This window comes from Pecten maximus, chromosome 10 (genome assembly GCF_902652985.1).
Source record: "Pecten maximus chromosome 10, xPecMax1.1, whole genome shotgun sequence".
NCBI lineage: Eukaryota > Metazoa > Mollusca > Bivalvia > Pectinida > Pectinidae > Pecten > Pecten maximus.
This window is the reverse complement of record NC_047024.1, coordinates 1,482,010-1,509,763: the sequence shown is the minus strand read 5'-3', so window position 1 is coordinate 1,509,763 and position 27,754 is coordinate 1,482,010. Positions and strand designations below refer to the sequence as shown.

The window sequence follows — 27,754 nt, the reverse complement described above, 5'->3', positions numbered from 1 at the left end:
TAAGAAGTATGTCACATGTTGGCGATATTACAATTCAATAATCCATGTATATGTGTTATTACAGAAATGGGCGGAGTTTGTACGAGATGTAGATCCTGACATCATCACTGGTTATAACATACAGAACTTTGACACTCCCTACCTCATCAACAGGGCCAATCACCTCAAAGTGAAGGACTTCACGTTCCTCGGACGTATACGAGACATCAAGTCTGTCATCAAGGAATCTACATTTCAGAGTAAACAGATGGGCAAACGTGAAAACAAAGTGGTCAATATGGAGGGCCGCACACAATTAGATCTCTTCCAGGTATGTCTTGGTCTTCGGTTGATTTTGACAAGTGAAATCACAACGCTGATTATTCTGGTTAAATTGATGATGAAAGTCCTTTGAAATGTTTCAGCTTAATCTACAAGGTAAAGTTAGACTTGATCTCATTGTTATTTAATTGTCGTGTAAAACCAATGTTTGTTGTATCTACTAACACTTCTCGTGTAAAACCAATGTTTGTTGTATCTACTAAGACTTCTCATGTAAAATCAATGTTTGTTGTATCTACTAAGACTTCTAGTGTAAAACCAATGTTTGTTGTATAGTAACACTTCTCGTGTAAAACCAATGTTTGTTGTATCTACTAACACTTCTAGTGTAAAACCAATGTTTGTTGTATCTACTAACACTGGAGTTTTGATTTCAGATTGTTCTGAGTGTTGTATACTAACACTGGAGTTTGGATTTCAGATTGTTCTGAGTGTTGTATCTACTAACACTGGAGTTTGGATTTCAGATTGTTCTGAGTGTTGTATACTAACACTGGGGTTTGGATTTCAGATTGTTCTGAGTGTTGTATACTAACACTGGAGTTTGGATTTCAGATTGTTCTGAGTGTTGTATACTAACACTGGAGTTTAGATTTCAGATTGTTCTGAGTGTTGTATCTACTAACACTGGAGTTTGGATTTCAGATTGTTCTGAGTGTTGTATACTAACACTGGGGTTTGGATTTCAGATTGTTCTGAGTGTTGTATACTAACACTGGAGTTTGGATTTCAGATTGTTCTGAGTGTTGTATCTACTAACACTGGGGTTTGGATTTCAGATTGTTCTGAGTGTTGTATCTACTAACACTGGGGTTTGGATTTCAGATTGTTCTGAGTGTTGTATCTACTAACACTGGAGTTTGGATTTCAGATTGTTCTGAGGGACTACAAACTACGATCATACTCGCTGAATGCTGTCTCGTTCCACTTTCTACAAGAACAGAAGGAAGATGTACAACATTCCATTATCACAGACCTTCAAGTAAGTTTCTGGTACAGTATATATGAACATCTGAAATTACTAAAAAGATCTGTTCATTTCTAACTTTTAATAACAAGATAGATAATCTTGTACTGACATTTACGTTTAAGGTATTTTTACCTGGAAGTACTTTTACAGCTCACCTTATCCAGAATCCTTGTGAATCTTTAGAATTCTACTTGTCATCAGCAGTTAATTTTATTTTGACCAAATTTGGTTAGGACATTGTTTGGTAAGAAAGATTTCACTTTGTATAAGCAGCGGTGAGGCCCATCAAGGAAAATAAAGGTAAGTCTTAAGTACTTTTCTGCCATATGGACAGTTCTTAATATAGAGCATGTCTTTGGCTGAATCTATAATCAGGGTTATGGCTATCGATTGCTTTGGGCAAATTATGTTACTGTGTATGTGCTGTTTGTAAAAACATTGCAATTGAACATGTTGAAAAACTGATGCAGAAAAAAATCAAGTTTTATGGTCTGATAGATAAAAATACATTTTCTGTATGGGTACATGTCATCGTTTTGTACAGTAATATGGACTTCATTTGTTGTATGTTTTATGAAAACTGAAATGTAATGAAATATTGCAGAAAAAAGAACTGAATTACATGTTTATGGATTACATGATTATGAATTACATGATTATGAATTACATGTTTATGGAGTGGGTTTGACTTTCCACAGAATGGTACAGATCAGACGAGACGACGTTTGGCAGTGTATTGTCTAAAGGACGCCATATTACCGCTACGTCTCCTGGACAAGCTCATGTGTGTCATCAACTACATAGAAATGGCGAGAGTAACAGGGGTACCCCTACCCTACCTGTTGTCGCGGGGCCAGCAGATCAAAGTCATATCACAGCTACTTAGAAAGGTAACATATTTATAATACTGTAAGCATCATGTAATTATACCCCCCGCAACGAAGTTAGGGGGGGTATACTGGAATCAACTTGTCTGTCCATCCGTGTGTCACAAAATTTGTCCGGCTATGCATTCGCTCATTTCTTTATGGATTTCACTCAAATTTGGTATACAGTTAGAAGACCATATGAACTTGTGTCCCCTGCAGTGATTTTGCGATTTAGCCCTTTTTAACAGAGTTATGCCCCTTTTTCTTACACAATGTGTCATAATTTTGTCCAGCTATGCATTCACTTAGTTTTTGATGGATTTTCTTGAAACTTTATACAGAGTTGAAGGATAGCATGAAGTTGTGTCTCCAGTAACAGCTTCTTGCAAAAAAACCTTTTTACAGAGTTATGACCCTTTATGTAAAAAATGGTTACTAGCTTTTCCGGCTATGCATTTGCTTTGTTTTCGATGAATTTTACTAAAATTTTGTATGTCGTTAGAGGACCCTATGAGGCTGTGCTCTATGCAAAGATTTTTGCCGAATTACCAGTGCTAATAGAGTTATGCCCCTTTTTCTTTAAAACGAGCAAAATTTTGTTCGGCTATGCATTCACTTAGTTCTTACCTAAACATAGAACATGTTTGATTTGGTTATAGTACAATAAATAGGCAGCTTCACAAAGTATCCAAACCAATCATGGAAAAGTAGGGGGTATACTTGTCACCCCCTCGGTGACAGCTCTAGTTGAAACTAAAAGTATTTCTTTACACAAGATGTTTTTATTTTACCATATTAATCCTACAGTAGTCTGCAATGTTTGACACTAATCCAATGCCCACGACGAGTGAATTTAAGCAGTGTTCGAAAGTAAGGTGGTTCAATGGATTCTACATGTTGGCCAGGTTGGCTATGAAAAGTTAGAGTCCTGACATACATTATTATTCATGTAAACAACATTTCTATATTTTCTGACAAACCATATGAAACAGAGCTTACAATCAAGATGTTTCTACCGAGAACAGTGCATTATTGGCTTCAAAACTTTTACAAGCGTTTACAAAATGGGTCTATGGAAAAATGACTTGGGCTATGATATTTCAATTTTATGTAGACCAATTGTCTAAGGAATTTTCATCTATACTTTCATACACTGTTTAAGTCTGGACTAGTTTTGTGAAAATTTAACTAGTCTTGGACTAGTGGCGTTTTCCCTCCAAAATCATAGAGAATTTATTAATAGTATACATTTTACACAATGTAAATCCGATCATGAAATAAGGCATTCCCAGAGCATTCGAAATTGAAGAATTTCAATGAGCAAGATTTGGTTCCAGATTTTAGTATTCCATAATTTGGACTCGTAAATACACAGTTGGACAATTAAAATTCTGGGTTCACTTGTCCAAAGTGAGGTAAAAAGTTAACGATACAGACTGATACAGTTAGCCTAGGAGACCCATAAACTGTTAGATAAGGGAAGTCTGATAGCTGCACAATAAAATGATTTTTGGTATTTCTGTCAATATGAAATATTAATGTTTGGGAGGCATACGTTTATTCCTACATCACTACATACAAGTAGATAAATGATTATCTTTTCAGGCCAAAGAGCAAGACCTGGTGCTACCAACACAGAAGATAGAGGTCGGTGATGAGTACGAGGGCGCCACAGTTATAGAACCTGTCAAGGGGTAAGTACTGACTCATCTTACCAGACTGTTGCTGTATAACGTAAAGGAAACTATGTAAAATATTGTCTGTTTATAAGAGGACTTTTTTTTGTAGTAGGTAGTGATGTTCCACTTGAGCTGTTGTGGATCAGAATAATGCTCCAGGCTTTGCTGAGGGTTTTAATGAGCTGTTGTGGATCAGAGTAATGCTCCAGGCTTTTCTGAGGGTTTTAATGAGCTGTTGTGGATCAGAGTAATGGTCCAGGCTTTGCTGAGGGTTTTAATGAGCTGTTGTGGATCAGAGTGATGCTCCAGGCTTTGCTGAGGGTTTTAATGAGCTGTTGTGGATCAGAGAAATGCTCCAGGCTTTGCTGAGGGTTTTAATGGGCTGTTGTGGATCAGAGTAATGGTCCAGGCTTTGCTGAGGGTTTTAATGAGCTGTTGTGGATCAGAGTAATGGTCCAGGCTTGCTGAGGGTTTTGATGAGCTGTTGTGGATCAGAGTAATGGTCCAGGCTTTGCTGAGGGTTTTGATGAGCTGTTGTGGATCAGAGTAATGGTCCAGGCTTTGCTGAGGGTTTTAATGAGCTGTTGTGGATCAGAGTAATGGTCCAGGCTTTGCTGAGGGTTTTAATGAGCTGTTGTGGATCAGAGTAATGGTCCAGGCTTGCTGAGGGTTTTAATGGGCTGTTGTGGATCAGAGTGATGCTCCAGGCTTTGCTGAGGGTTTTAATGAGCTGTTGTGGATCAGAGTAATGGTCCAGGCTTTTCTGAGGGTTTTAATGAGCTGTTGTGGATCAGAGTAATGGTCCAGGCTTTGCTGAGGGTTTTAATGAGCTGTTGTGGATCAGAGTGATGCTCCAGGCTTTTCTGAGGGTTTTAATGTGCTGTTGTGGATCAGAGAAATGCTCCAGGCTTTTCTGATGGTTTAAATTTGTAGTTACCCTGTTATCCTCATATAACTTTACTTTCACTTTAATCAACTCACAATTTGTCTCCGTTTGGAATCCTATTTACACAAGGTAAGTTGTAAATATTGAATGTTGATAATATTGACCTGTAAGTGTATCGAAAATTAGTCTGTCGCATCTGAGATATATGTCTTTGTTGTTGATAACATTTGTACTTCTTTTATGTATAAAATTTTCAGTGTGGCTGACTCCACAGAAATGTCGAGTTATGATACTAGGATAGGTAAAAGACATTAATGTTATGTATGTTTCAGGTACTACGACATGCCCATAGCGACGTTAGATTTCTCCTCCCTGTACCCCTCCATTATGATGGCTCACAACCTGTGTTACACAACACTGCTCAGTCAAACCGCTATTAATAAGGAAGGGTAAGTCTTGACTGAAAACTCGAAGACTGTATAACACGACACTGCTTAGTCAAAACACAATTAATAAGGAAGGGTAAGTGTTGACTCAAAACTCGAAGACTGTATAACACGACACTGCTCAGTCAAAACACTATTAATAAGGAAGGGTAAGTGTTGACTCAAAACTCACAACCTGTGTGTTACACAACACTTATCAGTCAAAACACCATTGATAAGGAAGGGTAAGTCTTGACTCAAAACTCACAACTGGTGTGTTACACAACACTTCTCAGTCAAAACACCATTGATAAGGAAGGGTAAGTCTTGACTCAAAACTCACAACCGGTGTGTTACACAACACTTCTCAGTCAAAACACCATTGATAAGGAAGGGTAAGTCTCCACTCAAAACTCACAACCGGTGTGTTACACAACACTTATCAGTCAAAACACCATTGATAAGGAAGGGTAAGTCTTGACTCAAAACTCACAACCGGTGTGTTACACAACACTTCTCAGTCAAAACACCATTGATAAGGAAGGGTAAGTCTTGACTGAAAACTCGCCGCTTGTATTAACCACACTGCTCAAAACTCACAGCCTGTATTACACCACACTGCTTAGGGTAAGTCTTCACTGAAAACTCATAACCTGTATTATACCACACTGCTTAGTCAAAACACCATTAATAAGGAAGGGTAAATCTTGACTGAAAACTCACAGCCTGTGTGTTACACAACACTTCCCAAAACTCCAGTCTGTATTACACCACACTACTCAGTCAAAACATTGTTGATAAAGACAACACTTCTCAAAACTCCAGTCTGTATTACACCACACTACTCGGTCAAAACACTGTTGATAAAGGGGTTAGCAGAAAACCACCCATATATCTTACATTAATCATTTAAAAATATTTCATTGCAGTGGTTTTAAATCCAAAACAATTTGGCAACAGCTTTTATGAAACCATCTCCTTGTTTACTCTGTCATAAGAATTTCCACCTGACTCATTATGAAGGACACATGTATATCCAATGTGACAATGTATTTATGAATTTATTGTGTAAATCACTGTCTACTTGAAGCTTGTCGACAATATCTTTATGTGTAAATCACTGTCTACATAAAGCTTGTCAACAATATATTATGTGTAAATCACTGTCTACATGAAGCTTGTCAACAATATATTTATGTGTAAATCACTGTCTACTTAAAGCTTGTCGGTAATATTTTTATGTGTAAATCACTGTCTACTTGAAGCTTGTCGACAATATTTTTATGTGTAAATCACTATCTACTTAAAGCTTGTCCCCAGAAGAGTACATCAAGACACCGTCTGGGAACCTTTTTATCAAAGCCCAGCACCGGAAAGGACTTCTACCAGAAATTCTAGAGCATCTGCTTGGTGCCCGAAAAAAGTAAGGTTTACTAAAGTCATGGTCATTATAATGAGGATTATGTATTAAACTGTGGAATCTTAGAAAAATGGTCATTATAATGAGGATTATGTATTAACTATTAGAAAAATGGTCATTATAATGAGGATTATGTATTAACTATTAGAAAAATGGTCATTATAATGAGGATTATGTATTAACTATTAGAAAAATGGTCATTATAATGAGGATTATGTATTAACTATTAGAAAAATGGTCATTATAATGAGGATTATGTATTAACTATTAGAAAAATGGTCATTATAATGAGGATTATGTATTAACTATTAGAAAAATGGTCATTATAATGAGGATTATGTATTAACTATTAGAAAAATGGTCATTATAATGAGGATTATGTATTAACTATTAGAAAAATGGTCATTATAATGAGGATAATGTATTAAACTGTGGAATCTTGTGGAAAATAGCAATAATGTAACCATAAAATTACTTTCTGTGTGAAATTGAATTTCATAGCAAAATGTTCACATTTTTATTGAGATCTATATATTTATGCTTGAAATAATAAGCAGTACTTTTGTTTAACTGTTCTTAGAGCTAAAGCTGATCTAAAAAAAGAAACTGACCCTTTCAAGAAAAAAGTATTGGATGGTCGCCAGCTGGCTTTGAAAATTAGTGCCAACTCTGTATATGGATTTACAGGTGCTCAGGTCGGCAAACTGCCTTGTCTGGAAATATCACAGGTAAGAAACATGTAAACCTTGACCTCAGGTCGGCAAACTGCCTTGTCTGGAAATATCGCAGGTAAGAAACATGTAAACCTAGAGCTCAGGTCGGCAAACTGTCTTGTCTGGAAATATCGCAGGTAAGAAACATGTAAACCTTGACCTCCGGTCGGCAAACTGGCTTGTCTGGAAATATCGCAGGTAAGAAACATGTAAACCTTGACCTCAGGTCGGCAAACTGCCTTGTCTGGAAATATCGCAGGTAAGAAACATGTAAACCTTGACCTCAGGGCGGCAAACTGCCTTGTCTGGAAATATCGCAGGTAAGAAATATGTAAACCTTGACCTCAGGTCGGCAAACTGCCTTGTCTGAAAATATCGCAGGTAAGAAACATGTAAACCTTGACCTCAGGTCGGCAAACTGCCTTGTCTGGAAATATCGCAGGTAAGAAACATGTAAACCTTGACCTCAGGGCGGCAAACTGTCTTGTCTGGAAATATCGCAGGTAAGAAACATGTAAACCTTGACCTCAGGTCGGCAAACTGCCTTGTCTGGAAATATCGCAGGTAAGAAACATGTAAACCTTGACCTCAGGTCGGCAAACTGCCTTGTCTGGAAATATCGCAGGTAAGAAACATGTAAACCTTGACCTCAGGGCGGCAAACTGCCTTGTCTGGAAATATCGCAGGTAAGAAATATGTAAACCTTGACCTCAGGTCGGCAAACTGCCTTGTCTGAAAATATCGCAGGTAAGAAACATGTAAACCTTGACCTCAGGTCGGCAAACTGCCTTGTCTGGAAATATCGCAGGTAAAAAACTTGTTAACATGGAACTCAGGTTGGCAAACTGTCTTGTCTGGAAATATCACAGGTAAGAAACATGTAAACTGGAGCTCTTAATCAGCTATTTGAGGCTGGTGACTATAGTCAGGTGGTTTATTTAGACAGTCTGTCCCCAGACAGGTGGTTGTAGTTGTCATGTGACCTGTCTATGTTGTAGTTGTCATGTGACCTGTCTATGTTGTAGTTGTCATGTGACCTGTCTATGTTGTAGTTGTAATGTGACCTGTCTGTGTTGTAGTTGTCATGTGACCTGTCTATGTTGTAGTTGTCGTGTGACCTGTCTATGTTGTAGTTGTAATGTGACCTGTCTATGTGGTAGTTGTCATGTGACCTGTCTAGGTTGTAGTTGTCATGTGACCTGTCTAGGTTGTAGTTGTCATGTGACCTGTCTAGGTTGTAGTTGTCATGTGACCTGTCTAGGTTGTAGTTGTCATGTGACCTGTCTATGTGGTAGTTGTCATGTGACCTGTCTATGTTGTAGTTGTCATGTGACCTGTCTAGGTTGTAGTTGTCATGTGACCTGTCTAGGTTGTAGTTGTCATGTGACCTGTCTAGGTTGTAGTTGTCATGTGACCTGTCTAGGTTGTAGTTGTCGTGTGACCTGTCTAGGTTGTAGTTGTCATGTGACCTGTCTATGTGGTAGTTGTCATGTGACCTGTCTAGGTTGTAGTTGTCATGTGACCTGTCTATGTGGTAGTTGTCATGTGACCTGTCTATGTGGTAGTTGTCATGTGACCTGTCTATGTTGTAGTTGTCATGTGACCTGTCTATGTGGTAGTTGTCATGTGACCTGTCTAGGTTGTAGTTGTCATGTGACCTGTCTATGTGGTAGTTGTCATGTGACCTGTCTATGTGGTAGTTGTCATGTGACCTGTCTATGTTGTAGTTGTCATGTGACCTGTCTAGGTTGTAGTTGTCATGTGACCTGTCTATGTGGTAGTTGTCATGTGACCTGTCTATGTGGTAGTTGTCATGTGACCTGTCTAGGTTGTAGTTGTCGTGTGACCTGTCTAGGTTGTAGTTGTCATGTGACCTGTCTATGTGGTAGTTATCATGTGACCTGTCTAGGTTGTAGTTGTCATGTGACCTGTCTAGGTTGTAGTTGTCATGTGACCTGTCTAGGTTGTAGTTGTCATGTGACCTGTCTAGGTTGTAGCTGTCATGTGACCTGTCTATGTTGTAGTTGTCATGTGACCTGTCTAGGTTGTAGTTGTCATGTGACCTGTCTATGTGGTAGTTGTCATGTGACCTGTCTATGTGGTAGTTGTCATGTACTATAAAAGTTTTGATCCTAACTTATTTTGTAGAGTGTGACTGCGTTTGGGAGGATGATGATTGAACAGACCAAGAACTATGTAGAAGAGAAGTATACCATAGCTAATGGCTACCAACATGATGCTAAGGTAACTATTTCTTTATCTTCCAAAACTATAAACCTTTCCTGTTAAAAATTTAGGACAAAAAATTGATTGATCAAATTCAAACAAGTATTTAACAGGAGTGATAAATGGAGCCAGTGCCCAATTAAGTGAAAAATGTATTTATGTTATAACATGAATAATGACTGTGCGATCTGTCTGTTTACAGGTTGTGTATGGTGACACTGACTCGGTGATGTGTAAGTTTGGTGTGGACACTGTCGCCGAGGCCATGGATCTAGGACTAGAGGCAGCTAACTTTATCTCTGCCAAGTTTGTTAGTCCCATCAAACTAGAATTTGAAAAGGTTAGAGCAATACTTCTACCCGTGTTAATAAATCCTGTGTCATTGTGGTAAGATTATAGGTCTGTAACACAGCATTTATACCTGTGTTAATAAATCCTGTGTCATTGTGGTAAGATTATAGGTCTGTAACACAGCATTTATACCCGTGTTAATAAATCCTGTGTCATTGTGGTGAGATTATAGGTCTGTAACACAGCATTTATACCCGTGTTAATAAATCCTGTGTCATTGTGGTAAGATTATAGGTCTGTAACACAGCATTTATACTCGTGTTAATAAATCCTGTGTCATTGTGGTAAGATTATAGGTCTGTAACACAGTATTTATACCCGTGTTAATAAATCCTGTCATTGTGGTAAGATTATAGGTCTGTAACACAGCATTTATACTCGTGTTAATAAATCCTGTCATTGTGGTAAGATTATAGGTCTGTAACACAGCATTTATACCCGTGTTAATAAATCCTGTGTCATTGTGGTGAGATTATAGGTCTGTAACACAGCATTTATACCCGTGTTAATAAATCCTGTGTCATTGTGGTAAGATTATAGGTCTGTAACACAGCATTTATACCTGTGTTAATAAATCCTGTGTCATTGTGGTAAGATTATAGGTCTGTAACACAGCATTTATACCCGTGTTAATAAATCCTGTGTCATTGTGGTGAGATTATAGGTCTGTAACACAGCATTTATACCCGTGTTAATAAATCCTGTGTCATTGTGGTAAGATTATAGGTCTGTAACACAGCATTTATACTCGTGTTAATAAATCCTGTGTCATTGTGGTAAGATTATAGGTCTGTAACACAGTATTTATACCCGTGTTAATAAATCCTGTCATTGTGGTAAGATTATAGGTCTGTAACACAGCATTTATACTCGTGTTAATAAATCCTGTCATTGTGGTAAGATTATAGGTCTGTAACACAGCATTTATACCCGTGTTAATAAATCCTGTGTCATTGTGGTGAGATTATAGGTCTGTAACACAGCATTTATACCCGTGTTAATAAATCCTGTGTCATTGTGGTAAGATTATAGGTCTGTAACACAGCTTTTATACCTGTGTTAATAAATCCTTTGTCATTGTGGTGAGATTATAGGTCTGTAACACAGCATTTATACCCGTGTTAATAAATCCTGTCATTGTGGTAAGATTATAGGTCTGTAACACAGCATTTATACCCGTGTTAATAAATCCTGTCATTGTGGTACGATTATAGGTCTGTAACACAGCATTTATACCCGTGTTAATAAATCCTGTGTCATTGTGGTCAGATTATAGGTGTGCAACACAGCATTTATACCCGTGTTAATAAATCCTGTGTCATTGTGGTAAGATTATAGGTCTGTAACACAGCATTTATACCCGTGTTAATAAATCCTGTGTCATTGTGGTAAGATTATAGGTCTGTAACACAGCATTTATACCCGTGTTAATAAATCCTGTGTCATTGTGGTACGATTATAGGTGTGTAACACAGCATTTATACCCGTGTTAATAAATCCTGTGTCATTGTGGTGAGATTATAGGTCTGTAACACAGCATTTATACCCGTGTTAATAAATCCTGTCATTGTGGTAAGATTATAGGTCTGTAACACAGCTTTTATACCTGTGTTAATAAATCCTTTGTCATTGTGGTGAGATTATAGGTCTGTAACACAGCATTTATACCCGTGTTAATAAATCCTGTCATTGTGGTAAGATTATAGGTCTGTAACACAGCATTTATACCCGTGTTAATAAATCCTGTGTCATTGTGGTAAGATTATAGGTGTGTAACACAGCATTTATACCCGTGTTAATAAATCCTGTGTCATTGTGGTAAGATTATAGGTCTGTAACACAGCATTTATACCCGTGTTAATAAATCCTGTGTCATTGTGGTAAGATTATAGGTGTGTAACACAGCATTTATACCCGTGTTAATAAATCCTGTGTCATTGTGGTAAGATTATAGGTCTGTAACACAGCATTTATACCCGTGTTAATAAATCCTGTGTCATTGTGGTAAGATTATAGGTCTGTAACACAGCATTTATACCCGTGTTAATAAATCCTGTGTCATTGTGGTAAGATTATAGGTCTGTAACACAGCATTTATACCCGTGTTAATAAATCCTGTCATTGTGGTAAGATTATAGGTCTGTAACACAGCATTTATACCCGTGTTAATAAATCCTGTGTCATTGTGGTAAGATTATAGGTCTGTAACACAGCATTTATACCCGTGTTAATAAATCCTGTGTCATTGTGGTGAGATTATAGGTCTGTAACACAGCATTTATACCCGTGTTAATAAATCCTGTGTCATTGTGGTCAGATTATAGGTGTACCACAGCATTTATACCCGTGTTAATAAATCCTGTGTCATTGTGGTAAGATTATAGGTCTAACACAGCATTTATACCCGTGTTAATAAATCCTGTGTCATTGTGGTAAGATTATAGGTCTAACACAGCATTTATACCTGTGTTAATAAATCCTGTGTCATTGTGGTGATATTATAGGTCTGTAACACAGCATTTATACCCGTGTTAATAAATCCTGTCATTGTGGTAAGATTATAGGTCTGTAACACAGCATTTATACTCGTGTTAATAAATCCTGTCATTGTGGTAAGATTATAGGTCTGTAACACAGCATTTATACCCGTGTTAATAAATCCTGTCATTGTGGTAAGATTATAGGTCTGTAACACAGCATTTATACTCGTGTTAATAAATCCTGTGTCATTGTGCTAAGATTATAGGTCTGTAACACAGCATTTATACCCGTGTTAATAAATCCTGTCATTGTGGTGATATTATAGGTCTGTAACACAGCATTTATACCCGTGTTAATAAATCCTGTGTCATTGTGGTAAGATTATAGGTCTGTAACACAGCATTTATACTCGTGTTAATAAATCCTGTGTCATTGTGGTGAGGTTATAGGTCTGTAACACGTCTTTAAAGACTACTTCCTTTGCTTCCCTCTGTAACTGATATTTGATGAATTTTACTCATGGTTTGATGTTCTTTTATTTAAATGCAGAAGGTTAATTCAACAAATTGAATTTTGATTCACAAAATGCCTGAACTTTGTTTGATGTGACTTCTGTTTAATTTCTCAACCTCATATAGAAAAGAAAGTTTTAATCTAGATTTAAGAACTGACAGCAAAGATTATCACAGTTTTAACTACATTGTAAACATTTTTGCAGGTTTACTTTCCTTACCTGTTAATTAACAAAAAGCGTTACGCTGGATTGTACTGGACTAACCCAAACAAACATGACAAGATGGACTGTAAAGGCATAGAGACAGTGAGGCGTGACAACAGTCCTATAGTGGCCAACCTTATCAACACTTGTCTACAGATGATCCTTATAGACAGGTAAGTGTACCCAGAGGTCCTTATAGACAGGTAAGTGTACCCAGAGGTCCTTATAGACAGGTAAGTGTACCTAGAGGTCCCTATAGACAGGTAAGTGTACTCGCATGTCACTACAAAATAGACAGGTAAGTGTACTCGCATGTCCTTATAGACAGGTAAGTGTACCTAGAGGTCCTTATAGACAGGTAATTGTACCCAGCGGTCCTTATAGACAGGTAAGTGTACCCAAAGGTCCCTATAGAGAGGTAAGTGTACTAGCATGTCCTTATAGACATGTAAGTGTACCTAGAGGTCCTTATAGACAGGTAAGTATACCCATAGGTCCCTATAGACAGGTAAGTGTACTCACATGTCACTACAAAATAGACAGGTAAGTGTACCTAGAGGTCCTTATAGACAGGTAATTGTACCCAGCGGTCCTTATAGACAGGTAAGTGTACCCAAAGGTCCCTATAGAGAGGTAAGTGTACTAGCATGTCCTTATAGACATGTAAGTGTACCTAGAGGTCCTTATAGACAGGTAAGTATACCCATAGGTCCCTATAGACAGGTAAGTGTACTCACATGTCACTACAAAATAGACAGGTAAGTGTACCTAGAGGTCCTTATAGACAGGTAAGTGTACCCAGAGGTCCCTATAGACAGGTAAGTGTACTCGCATGTCCTTATAGACAGGTAAGTGTACCAAGAGGTCCTCATAGACAGGTAAGTGTACCCAGAGGTCCTCATAGACAGGTAAGTGTACCCACAGGTCCTCATAGACAGGTGAGTGTACCCAGAGTTCTATATAGACAGGTAAGTGTACCCAGAGTTCTATATAGACAGGTAAGTGTACCCACAGGTCCTCATAGACAGGTAAGTGTACCCAGAGGTCCTCATAGACAGGTTAATGTACACAGAGGTCCTCATAGACAGGTAAGTGTACCCACAGGTCCTCATAGACAGGTAAGTGTACCCAGAGGTCCTCATAGACAGGTAAGTGTACCCACAGGTCCTCATAGACAGGTAAGTGTACCCAGAGTTCTATATAGACAGGTAAGTGTACCCAGAGTTCTATATAGACAGGTAAGTGTACCCACAGGTCCTCATAGACAGGTAAGTTTACCCACAGGTCCTCATAGACAGGTAAGTGTACCCACAGGTCCTCATAGACAGGTAAATGTACACAGAGGTCCTCATAGACAGGTAAGTGTACCCACAGGTCCTCATAGACAGGTAAGTGTACCCACAGGTCCTTATAGACAGGTAAGTATACCCAGAAGTCAGGACAATCAAAGCGGGTTTGAAAATGTCAAAATATTGAAGACAAATTAACTAAATTATGGAATAGTATTTGTAGTGTTTACATAATTTTAAGTTAAGTACATGTATTATATCATATGTGTTTGTTCTTAACCAAATTTGTGATGCAACTGTTCATGGGGACATACAGAATTTTATTATGTAAATTTTTCCAGGGACCCAACTGGTGCAGTGGAATATGCGAAGCAGACAATATCCGACCTACTGTGTAATAGGATAGATATATCCCAGTTAGTCATCACCAAGGAGCTCACAAAGACTGACGACGAGTACTCGGCCAAACAGGCCCACGTAGAACTGGCCAACAGGTAAAAAATTAACATTAGAAAAAGCTTGGGACTTTTAGAATGAGTTGGGTGTTATAAAAGTGAGATGTTTACCTTTTAAACCTTCTAGTACATAAAGCACTGTATTCAATCACTTAAATTGATTTGAAGTTCTTAATATCTCCCCTTCATAGGGGGACCAAGTGGTTAAGGTGTCTCAATTCTTTATCACTAGCCCTCCACCTCTGGGTTGCGAGTTCAAGACCTACGTGGGGCAGTTGCCAGGTACTGTCCGTAGGCCGATGGTTTTCTCCGGGTACTCCAGCTTTCCTCAAACCTCCAAAATGTGGCACGTCCTTAAATGACCTTGGCTGTTATTAGGACGTTAAACAAAAACAAACCGAACAAAGTGAAATGACCTTGGCTGTTATTAGGACGTTAAACAAAAACAAACCGAACAAAGTGAACCCCTTCGAATGAAGGGAGAGGTACTATAGGTACTGCTTCTTCTGGTTCTTTTGATAATGATAACTTCTGAACTGTTGAAGATATGTTGATGAAACGTAGAGGATACTTGCATAACCTGAAGATGTTGTTATGGATCTCCGTGCATACTTCATTAACCTAAAGTCAATGTCATTGTACTGCTGTTACGTTACTGTGACCTTGACCTTGACCTTAAGGTCAAACAAGTGCAATTCTTGTTTTTCTAATGATTTTAGACTGGGCAATAACTTGTAAGCCATTAAAGATATCTTAATGCTGTATATCTTACTCGCTCCATCATTGGGTCATTGTGACCTTGGCCTCAAGGTCAAAGGTCAAGTAAGTGCAATTTTTGTCCAGACTATATTTTCTTAACCATTTAAGTTATCTTGCAATATACATGCATTTCTTGAGGCCAATGTGCAGTTTTAAAGTGAAAGTGCACATTTTCCTAATAATTTATTATCTGGCAATAACATTTAAACCGTTCACCTCACTGACCATGTGCTATTGTGACCTTGACCCAAAAATCATTTGAGTGCAAAAAAAAAAAAAATGATAAGGAGGAAGGGGAAACATGTTTTTGTTCACAAAAGCAATCTAGTTTTTTCAGGGCTTAAATTGTGCATTCTAAAGGTCAACATTTAATTGCAATAAAAAAATAATTATATGTATGTTCAACTTAATCTATATATGAACATTTCATAGCATGGCCATCACATCCTCCTGTTTTACTGTTTCTATATCTACTTTTATCACGGATTGTTATATTGTTTACACCAGAATTAAAAAGAGAGACCCTGGCAGTGCCCCACAGCTCGGAGATAGAGTTCCTTACGTTATCGTTGCGGCAGCAAAGAAAACAGCAGCTTATATGAAGTCTGAGGTTTGTATTCAATCATACAGGTGCTGTACATCCAGTGGATAATTTGGTCACACAGTCAGGTCAAGGTATAGAGGGTGTCATACAGTTGTAACCCTGATGTCCTCTTACTGTACCTACAACTGTTCTGGGGCGACTTACTGTGTTGAACTTCATGCAGCATATTAATAAAATAACATCGTTGATTTACTCAAATATTGATAATTATTTACCTGCCTTCAATCTCAAGGTGTTATATGTTGATTATGACTTGTCCTCCTGTTATGTTGACCTATGACCTGTGGTATAATATTAACACATTTGATATTGACCTATTACTTGTCGTCCTGTTACATTGACCTATGACCTGAGGTAAAGTATTGACACATGATGTGATATTGACCTATGACTTGTCCTCCTGTTACGTTGACCTGCATTATATGATATTGACCTTTGACCTGTCATCCTTTCTCTGATTTAGGACCCTATATACGTCCTTGAGAACAACATCCCTATAGACACCCAGTATTACCTGGAGAACCAGCTATCCAAGCCTCTTCTCCGGATATTTGAACCAATTCTGGGAGAGAAGAAAGCCGAGTCTGTCCTTTTACGTGAGTTGTTTCTATTTTTTGTAAATTTCCAGAATACAAAGTATGAATGTTGCATTTCATTTATCAGACACCAGAATATGTTTCTTTAGTTTTTTTGGGGGAAAGTGACTTTACCAGTTTAGTTACCTAAAGTGTCATCACCATCATCAGAATATAAATGATGGGGCTATCAAATCACCCTTCCTGCAGTCTGTCTGTAAACAAACCATGTTAGATCCCTCCTTCTGTCTGGTCTGGTCTGTTATGGGCCGGTCCAGTACAGCGGGGGAGGGGGGGTTGGCGGGGAACTTTTATAGGATTATAAGTCATGTAAGATACAAAAAATAAGATGTTGATAACTGGGATGTTTTAACAGAAATGATTGTGTATGGAGAGAAAGCATTATAAAGTTGATTTCTTGACAGGTGGTGACCATACCCGCACTAAAACCATGGTAACGGCTAAGATTGGTGGACTCATGGCATTCGCTACCAAAAAAGAGAAATGTATTGGCTGTCGAACAGTTCTGGATGACAGTAAGTGTTATAATTCCTGATTCCAGAGGTTTAGTCAAATTAGATATTTACAGGTAAAATTAGAATGACATCATAAAAACATATATTTCTGTTAGATATTTGATAAATGTGTGATGCATTTAACAGAAATTAACACTACAAACCTAGTTATTTTCAGGAAATTATATTTCTATCTTTCAGTCATAAAAAAACATATATCTCATCATGCTGGTTCGCTTTATTAAGGAATTCCCGATAATGAGTGGGTAGCCTATCTATTCTTGGTGAATATCATCTGATATTACCCTTATAGGTCCATACTCCAGCTGGTCTCCAGCAGCCTGTACGCCTATATTTAATCTTTTCTCTTGTGTGTATTCCTCAGCGTCTGCGGTGTGTAAATACTGTAAGCCTAAGGAATCTGGTATCTATCAGAAAGAGGTATCCCATCTAAATATGTTAGAGGAAAAGTTCTCTCGTCTATGGACCCAGTGTCAGCGCTGTCAAGGTAGTCTTCACGAGGACGTGCTGTGTACGAGGTAAGTCCTCTCGACTGTAGACACAGTGTCTGTAGGGGTAAACTTCAAGAGGACGTGCTGTGTACGAGGTAAGTCCTCATCTGTAGACACAGTGTCTGTCAGGGCAGTCTTCACGAGGACGTGCTGTGTACGAGGTAAGTTCTCTCGTCTATGGACCCAGTGTCAGGGGTCTTCATGAGGACGTGCTGTGTACAAAAGTCCTCTCCTCTGTAGACCCAGTGTCTGTAGGGGTAAACTTCAAGAGGACGTGCTGTGTATGAGGTAAGTTCTCTTGTCTGTAGACACAGTGTCTGTCGGGGTAAACTTGACGAGGATGTGCTGTGTACAAGGTAAGTCCTCTCTTCTATGGACCCATTGTCAGGGGTCTTCATGAGGATGTGCTGTGTACAAAAGTCCTCTCCTCTGTAGACCCAGTGTCTGTCAGGGTAAACTTCAAGAGGACGTGCTGTGTACGAGGTAAGTTCTCATTTGTAGACCCAGTGTCTGTTAGGGTAGACTTCATAATGACATGTTTATGAAGTTGATAATGAGTTGCTTTCTGAACAGCCAGTCATTTTGAGGCAGAGTCTCTATGTAGTAGCTGATGACTACCTCAAAAATTAGTTTACAAATGGCCGATCACATGCTACCCAGAGTAATAGGGGTAAAGTGTTTTCCAAAGGAAAACCACAATAGCACATGATAGCCTCTTATCATCCTACACCAGAGATCTACGTTTGAGGTGCATTAGTGTGGTGCTGACTGAGCTAACCTGTACAGGAGTGGGGAAAGTGTATGCTGGCTGTAGCTCACTGCGTGTTGTACGAGACGACTAATTGTGGGGCCTACTGCTGGGTCAGGGTGATTTCTTTAAGTTATGTCACGACTGATTTTGTAGAGTGCGGCTACATTTGGGAGAAGGGTGAATTAACTGGCTTCAGCATCAATTATCCAGGGAAAAGTTAATGGCTATCATGCTTATTTGACAATATTTTAAATGTTAGATAAGAAAACTCTACATAAATCCACAGATTCAGTGTCGTTATTTGCATTCGAACCTGTATCGTTGGATGTCCCATAATTTAATCAGCTAGCAGTAACACTAAGATCTGATTGGTTGGTGATTTCTGGTAATTTTTTGTAACTTTTTGGCATGATGATACTGAAAAGTTAGACAAATTATTTGTAGCTGAGGTTGTTGACTCGGATATCTACTTTTTGTTTGCAGTCGAGATTGCCCTATATTCTACATGAGGAAAAAAGTGCAAAAAGACTTGGCTGATCAGGACAAACTGATGACACGATTTGGTGTTCCTTCCTGGTGATGATCAGGACAAACTGATGACACGATTTGGTGTTCCTTCCTGGTGATGAAATCTGACAATCCTCTGTGGATATCAAATATCGTGTCATTAGAGTGTAAAGCAATCAAGATGTGATCCTAGTTCTAAAGATCATCTGATCAGGACAATCTGGTGTGATTTGGTGTTCCTCTAGTATCATTGTGTCTACAGTCAAGAAGTTGTGATCCTAATTTGTGCCTAATTGCGGATTTAGAAGTGGCAAAGAACATCAAAAAAATATCTGGAAATGGAATAGTGCTGTAAGTTGAACTTGAAACTGGAGTTTTGTTTAAGTATATGATACTAGAAAACAAAATCTTGTTAATATTTGAATAACCTTAATGTAAGTCCTTTAGAAATCTGGACATTGAACTTGAAATCCTGGATTTTCTAGTGCATTAAATCTGCTTGATAAGGTGAACAAGTGTTGTGTGAACTTATAATTTATAAGTGTGTTAAGAAGATTTCTATTAATCATTTTATATAATACTGAAGTGATTTATAAGTGTGTTAGGAAGATTTCTATTAATCATGATATATAATACTGAAGTGATTTATAATTGTGATAGAAAGATTTTCTATTAATCATGTTATAAAGTGAACAATACAGGCCCACCAGGCCTCTTGTTTAAGCACCTTTAGAATAAAGCTAGAATACTGGAGTATTTGCTGGTTTGTGAGGGGATAACACATTATGATTAATCATTGATTAGTGTCAGTCCAATATGTAATGATGATGTTTGGAGTTCCTCCCACCACATATACTTGTTAGTAGAGTAATTCAAATAAGGAATTGTATAAAAGGCAGCATCATCATCATCATCATCATCATCAATGAAATAGAGTTATACACCTCACAGGCCATTTGACAGATGAAGGCATGTAGTAATGAAGGGAGATTTATTCTCCTGACTAGTAGTTCATAATAATAATTTGATTAAGATAATGTTAATGGGACCCATGTACAGGTTCCGCGTATTGAATTGTTTACGATGTAGATAAATGGGTCCCATGTACAGGTTCCGCGTATTGAATTGTTTACGATGTAGATAAATGGGACCCATGTACAAGTTCCGCGTATTGAATTGTTTACGATGTAGATAAATGGTACCCATGTACAGGTTCCCCGTATTGAATTGTTTACGATGTAGATAAATGGTACCCATGTACAGGTTCCGCGTAATTAATTGTTTACAATGTGGATAAATGACTTGTGAACATGTAATAATGAATTGACAGGGAAAGTGAAGAGAGAATAGGCCAAAAAGTAGATAAATAGGACCCATGTACAGGTTCCGCGTATTGAATTGTTTACGATGTAGATATATGGGACCCATGTACAGGTCTGTGTATTGAATTGTTTACGATGTAGATATATGGGTCCCATGTACAGGTTCCGCAGATTGAATTGTTTACGATGTAGATATATGGGACCCATGTACAGGTTCCGCGTATTGTATTGTTTACGATGTAGATAAATGGTACCCATGTACAGGTTCCGCGTATTGAATTGTTTACGATGTAGATATATGGGACCCATGTACAGGTCTGTGTATTGAATTGTTTACGATGTAGATAAATGGGTCCCATGTACAGTTTCCGCGTATTGAATTGTTTACGATGTAGATAAATGGGACCCATGTACAGGTCTGCGTATTGAATTGTTTACGATGTAGATAAATGGGTCCCATGTACAGGTTCCCGGTATTGAATTGTTTACAATGTAGATATATGGGACCCATGTACAGGTTCCCGGTATTGAATTGTTTACGATGTAGATAAATGGTACCCATGTACAGGTGTGCATATTGAATTGTTTACGATGTAGATAAATGGTACCCATGTACAGGTCTGTGTATTGAATTGTTTACGATGTCGATATATGGGACCCATGTACAGGTGTGCGTATTGAATTGTTTACGATGTAGATATATGGGACCCATGTACAGGTTCCGCGTATTGAATTGTTTACGATGTAGATAAATGGTACCAATGTACAGGTTCCGCGTATTGAATTGTTTACGATGTAGATATATGGGACCCATGTACAGGTTCCGCATATTGAATTGTTTACGATGTAGATAAATGAGACCCATGTACAGGTTCCGCATATTGAATTGTTTACGATGTAGATAAATGTGACCCATGTACAGGTTCCAGGTATTGAAATGTTTACGATGTAGATAAATGAGACCCATGTACAGGTTCCAGGTATTGAATTGTTTACGATGTAGATATATGGGTCCCATGTACAGATTCCGCGTATTGAATTGTTTACGATGTAGATAAATGGGTCCCATGTACAGGTTCCGCGTATTGAATTGTTTACGATGTAGATAAATGAGACCCATGTACAGGTCTGCGTATTGAATTGTTTATGATGTAGATAAATGGGACCCATGTACAGGTTCCGCGTATTGAATTGTTTACGATGTAGATATATGTGACCCATGTACAGGTCTGTGTATTGAATTGTTTACGATGTAGATAAATGGGTCCCATGTACAGGTCTGTGTATTGGAATTGTTTACGATGTAGATAAATGGTACCCATGTACAGGTTCCGCGTATTGAATTGTTTACGATGTAGATAAATGAGACCCATGTACAGGTTCCGCGTATTGAATTGTTTACAATGTAGATAAATGAGACCCATGTACAGGTTCCATGTATTGAATTGTTTACGATGTAGATAAATGAGACCCATGTACAGGTTCCATGTATTGAATTGTTTACGATGTTGATAAATGAGACCCATGTACAGGTTCCTGGTATTGAATTGTTTACGATGTAGATAAATGGGACCCATGTACAGGTCTGTGTATTGAATTGTTTACGATGTAGATATATGGGACCCATGTACAGGTTTCGCGTATTGAATTGTTTACGATGTAGATAAATGGGACCAATGTACAGGTCTGTGTATTGAATTGTTTACGATGTAGATATATGGGACCCATGTACAGGTTCCGCATATTGAATTGTTTACGATGTAGATAGATGTGACCCATGTACAGGTCTGCGTATTGAATTGTTTACGATGTAGATAAATGGGTCCCATGTACAGGTTCCAGGTATTGAATTGTTTACGATGTAGATAAATGGGTCCCATGTACAGGTCTGTGTATTGAATTGTTTACGATGTAGATAAATGGGTCCCATGTACAGGTCTGTGTATTGGAATTGTTTACGATGTAGATAAATGGGACCCATGTACAGGTCTGTGTATTGAATTGTTTACGATGTAGATAAATGGGACCCATGTACAGGTTCCTGGTATTGAATTGTTTACGATGTAGATAAATGGGACCCATGTACAGGTTCCAGGTATTGAATTGTTTACGATGTAGATAAATGGGTCCCATGTACAGGTCTGCGTATTGAATTGTTTACGATGTAGATAAATGGGACCCATGTACAGGTTCTGTATTGAATTGTTTACGATGTAGATAAATGGGTCCCATGTACAGGTTCCCGGTATTGAATTGTTTACGATGTAGATAAATGTGACTCATGTACAGGTTCCGCGTATTGAATTGTTTACGATGTAGATAAATGGGACCCATGTACAGGTTCCGCGTATTGAATTGTTTACGATGTAGATAAATGGGACCCATGTACAGGTTCTGTATTGAATTGTTTACGATGTAGATAAATGGTACCCATGTACAGGTTCCTGGTATTGAATTGTTTACGATGTAGATAAATGGGACACATGTACAGGTTCCGCGTATTGAATTGTTTATTTACGATGTAGATAAATGGGACCCATATACAGGTTCCAGGTATTGAATTGTTTACGATGTAGATAAATGGGACCCATGTACAGGTTCCAGGTATTGAATTGTTTACGATGTAGATAAATGGGACCCATGTACAGGTTCCGCATAATAAATTGTTTACAATGTGGATAAATGACTTGTGAGCATGTAGTAATGAATTGACAGGGAATGTGAAGAGAGAATGGGCCAAAATGTTACGAGTGCTAATCAATGTTTTGTATTCTGTATACATACAATCAATAAAATGCTGAAATGTTAAGTAAGATTATTGTTCTCATTTAACATAAAATTCTTATCACACCTGTACAATGTACATCTTAATATATATATACATCATACATACTAAATACACATCACAAAATGTCTGTATACCCCGATATATACACATCATACATACTGAATACACATCACAAAATGTCTGTATACCCCGATATATATACATCATACATACTAAATACACATCACAAAATGCCTGTATACCCCGATATATATACATCATACATACTAAATACACATCACAAAATGTCTGTATACCCCGATATATATACATCATACATACTAAATACACATCACAAAATGTCTGTATACCCCGATATATATACATCATAAATACTAAATACACACCACAAAATGCCTGTATACCCCGATATATATACATCATACATACTAAATACACATCACAAAATGTCTGTATACCCCGATATATATACATCATAAATACTAAATACACATCACAAAATGTCTGTATACCCCGATATATATACATCATACATACTAAATACACATCACAAAATGTCTGTATACCCCGATATATATACATCATACATACTAAATACACATCACAAAATGTCTGTATACCCCGATATATATACATCATACATACTAAATACACCTCACAAAATGTCTGTATACCCCGATATATATACATCATACATACTAAATACACCTCACAAAATGTCTGTATACCCCGATATATATACATCATACATACTATAACTAAATACACATCACAAAATGTCTGTATACCTCGATATATATACATCATACATACTAAATACACCTCACAAAATGTCTGTATACCCCGATATATATACATCATACATACTAAATACACCTCACAAAATGTCTGTATACCCCGATATATATACATCATACATACTATAACTAAATACACCTCACAAAATGTCTGTATACCCCGATATATATACATCATACATACTAAATACACCTCACAAAATGTCTATACCTCGATATATACACATCATACATACTAAATACACATCACAAAATGTCTGTATACCTCTATATATACACATCATAAATACTAAATACACATCACAAAATGTCTGTATACCCCGATATATACACATCATACATACTAAATACACACCACAAAATGTCTGTATACCCCGATATATACACATCATAAATAATAAATACACATCACAAAATGTCTGTATACCCCGATATATACACATCATAAATACTAAATACACATCACAAAATGCCTGTATACCCCGATATATACACATCATACATACTAAATACACATCACAAAATGCCTGTATACCCCGATATATATACATCATACATACTAAATACACATCACAAAATGCCTGTATACCCCGATATATACACATCATACATACTAAATACACACCACAAAATGTCTGTATACCCCGATATATACACATCATAAATAATAAATACACATCACAAAATGTCTGTATACCCCGATATATACACATCATAAATACTAAATACACATCACAAAATGCCTGTATACCCCGATATATACACATCATACATACTAAATACACATCACAAAATGTCTGTATACCTCGATATATACACATCATACATAATACTAAATACACCTCACAAAATGCCTGTATACCCCGATATATATACATGATACATACTAAATACACCTCACAAAATGTCTGTATACCCCGATATATATACATGATACATACTAAATACACATCACAAAATGCCTGTATACCCCGATATATATACATCATGCATACTAAATACACATCACAAAATGTCTGTATACCCCGATATATACATATCATACATACTAAATACACCTCACAAAATGCCTGTATACCCCGATATATACACATCATAAATACTAAATACACCTCACAAAATGCCTGTATACCCCGATATATATACATCATACATACTAAATACACCTCACAAAATGCCTGTATACCCCGATATATACACATCATAAATACTAAATACACCTCACAAAATGCCTGTATACCCCGATATATATACATCATACATACTAAATACACATCACAAAATGCCTGTATACCCCGATATATACACATCATACACCTTATATATGTATCTAGATTCTGAATTTCGTCTACAGCTTACAGTTAATTGAACTTTAAATTAAATGTACAATGTTAAAGTTTTCCTTTCAGCTGGGGACACTATTACGAGTAATTCTTGTCAAATTATATTTGGTTATATATTAAATCTGAAACGTGTGCTACACTAATCCCAAATGGTCCTAGGGGCCGACCTATACGCTTTAAGAGCTTTTTACTTTCTTTAATGGTGTCTTCTTTGGTACGCAAATAAAATCCAAACTAAACTGTTCTGTTTTCCCCTTGTTCCACGGAGTCAGGAATAGACACGGACAACAAACCTTCACCATTCACAATGAAAACTGTGCCCCCCTCTTGGCGGTGTTGGTGTTCATACTAGGCTGATTTCATTGGAGAGCTTATCAGAACTGGTAACAAAGACTTCGTAATTTTATATCATAGTCGTATTGATGATCGTATGTCATCAAATAACAAAAAAAATAATCAACCCTACAGATCGGATACAACCTGGAGAAGTTGAAATCAATGCCAGTATAGACTTATGTACAATGAACACACATTTAGCAGAGACAAAATTAACATGTACGATATATATGATGACTTCAGTTTTCCTATTGTTGGTCAGTATATTGATATCGGATAATGGTCAGTATATTGATATCGGATAATGGTCAGTATGATATCAGATAATGGTCAGTATGATATCAGATAATGGTCAGTATGGTATCGGATAATGGTCAGTATGTTGATATCAGATAATGGTCAGTATGTTGATATCAGATAATGGTCAGTATGATATCAGATAATGGTCAGTATGTTAATATCAGATAATGGTCAGTATATGGTATCGGATAATGGTCAGTATGTTGATATCAGATAATGGTCAGTATGTTGATATCAGATAATGGTCAGTATGATATCAGATAATGGTCAGTATGGTATCAGATAATGGTCAGTATGTTATCAGATAATGGTCAGTATGATATCAGATAATGGTCAGTATGTTGATATCGGATAATGGTCAGTATGTTGATATCAGATAATGGTCAGTATGTTGATATCAGATAATGGTCAGTATATTAATATAAGATAATGGTCAGTATGATATCAGATAATGGTCAGTATGTTGATATCAGATAATGGTCAGTATGATATCGGATAATTGTCAGTATGTTGATATCAGATAATGGTCAATATGGTATCAGATAATGGTCAGTATGTTGATATCAGATAATGGTCAGTATGTTGATATCAGATAATGGTCAGTATGTTAATATCAGATAATGGTCTGTATGTTGATATTAGATAATGGTCAATATGGTATCAGATAATGGTCAGTATGTTGATATCAGATAATGGTCAGTATGTTGATATCAGATAATGGTCAGTATGATATCAGATAATGGTCAGTATGTTGATATCAGATAATGGTCAGTATGTTGATATTTGATAATGGTCAGTATGTTATCAGATAATGGTCAGTATGATATTGGGTAATGGTCAGTATATTGATATCAGATATTGGTTAATATGATATCAGATAATGGTCAGTATGGTATCAGATAATGGTCAGTATGTTGATATCAGATATTGGTCAGTATGATATCGGATAATGGTCAGTATGGTATCAGATAATGGTCAGTATGTTATCAGATAATGGTCAGTATGGTATCAGGTAATGGTCAGTATGTTGATATCAGATATTGGTCAGTATGATATCGGATAATGGTCAGTATGGTATCAGATAATGGTCAGTATGGTATCAGGTAATGGTCAGTATGTTAATATTAGATAATGGTCAGTATGGTATCAGATAATGGTCAGTATGTTAATATCAGATAATGGTCAGTATGGTATCAGGTAATGGTCAGTATGGTATCAGATAATGGTCAGTATGGTATCAGATAATGGTCAGTATATTGATATCAGATAATGGTCAGTATGGTATCAGATAATGGTCAGTATGTTGATATCAGATAATGGTCAGTATGTTGATATCAGATAATGGTCAGTATGATATCAGATAATGGTCAGTATGTTGATATCAGATAATGGTCAGTATGATATCAGGTAATGGTCAGTATGGTATCAGATAATGGGTCAGTATGTTGATATCAGATGATGGTCAGTATGTGGATATTAGATAATGGTCAGTATGGTATCAGGTAATGGTCAGTATGTTAATATCAGATAATGGTCAGTATATTGATATCAGATATTGGTCAGTATGATATCAGATAATGGTCAGTATGTTGATATCAGATAATGGTCAGTATGGTATCAGATAATGGTCAGTATATTGATATCAGATATTGGTCAGTATGGTATCAGGTAATGGTCAGTATGTTAATATCAGATAATGGTCAGTATATTGATATCAGATAATGGTCAGTTTGTTGATATCGGATAATGGTCAGTATGTTGATATCAGATAATGGTCAGTATTTTGATATCAGATGATGGTCAGTATGTTAATATCAGATAATGGTCAGTATGTTAATATCA

The 27,754-nt window shown here is 37.1% G+C and overlaps 1 protein-coding gene across 11 annotated transcripts in view; it reads left to right on the top strand.

The window, feature by feature from the left end:
* LOC117335825 (DNA polymerase delta catalytic subunit-like) overlaps positions 1–23,161 on the top strand; it is a 44,380-nt gene extending 21,219 nt beyond the window's left edge. For 2 of the 11 annotated variants that reach the window (XM_033896037.1, XM_033896038.1), the window contains exons 10-28: positions 65–310; positions 1,193–1,303; positions 1,990–2,181; positions 3,766–3,854; positions 5,058–5,174; positions 6,460–6,573; positions 7,151–7,298; positions 9,432–9,527; positions 9,712–9,849; positions 13,060–13,232; positions 14,690–14,842; positions 16,070–16,172; positions 16,630–16,762; positions 17,167–17,277; positions 17,642–17,795; positions 19,003–20,289; positions 22,191–22,284; positions 22,638–22,739; positions 22,840–23,161. In XM_033896037.1, the coding sequence (XP_033751928.1) occupies positions 65–310; positions 1,193–1,303; positions 1,990–2,181; positions 3,766–3,854; positions 5,058–5,174; positions 6,460–6,573; positions 7,151–7,298; positions 9,432–9,527; positions 9,712–9,849; positions 13,060–13,232; positions 14,690–14,842; positions 16,070–16,172; positions 16,630–16,762; positions 17,167–17,277; positions 17,642–17,795; positions 19,003–19,099 (2,175 nt within the window). In that variant the 3' untranslated portion in view covers positions 19,100–20,289; positions 22,191–22,284; positions 22,638–22,739; positions 22,840–23,161. Of the gene's footprint in view, positions 1–64; positions 311–1,192; positions 1,304–1,989; positions 2,182–3,765; positions 3,855–5,057; positions 5,175–6,459; positions 6,574–7,150; positions 7,299–9,431; positions 9,528–9,711; positions 9,850–13,059; positions 13,233–14,689; positions 14,843–16,069; positions 16,173–16,629; positions 16,763–17,166; positions 17,278–17,641; positions 17,796–19,002; positions 20,290–20,396; positions 20,563–22,190; positions 22,285–22,436; positions 22,449–22,637 lie in introns of those variants that run through there. The other 9 variants (XM_033896043.1, XM_033896041.1, XM_033896040.1 and 6 more) reach the window with 9 other exon arrangements.
* The last annotated feature ends 4,593 nt before the right edge of the window (positions 23,162–27,754 follow it).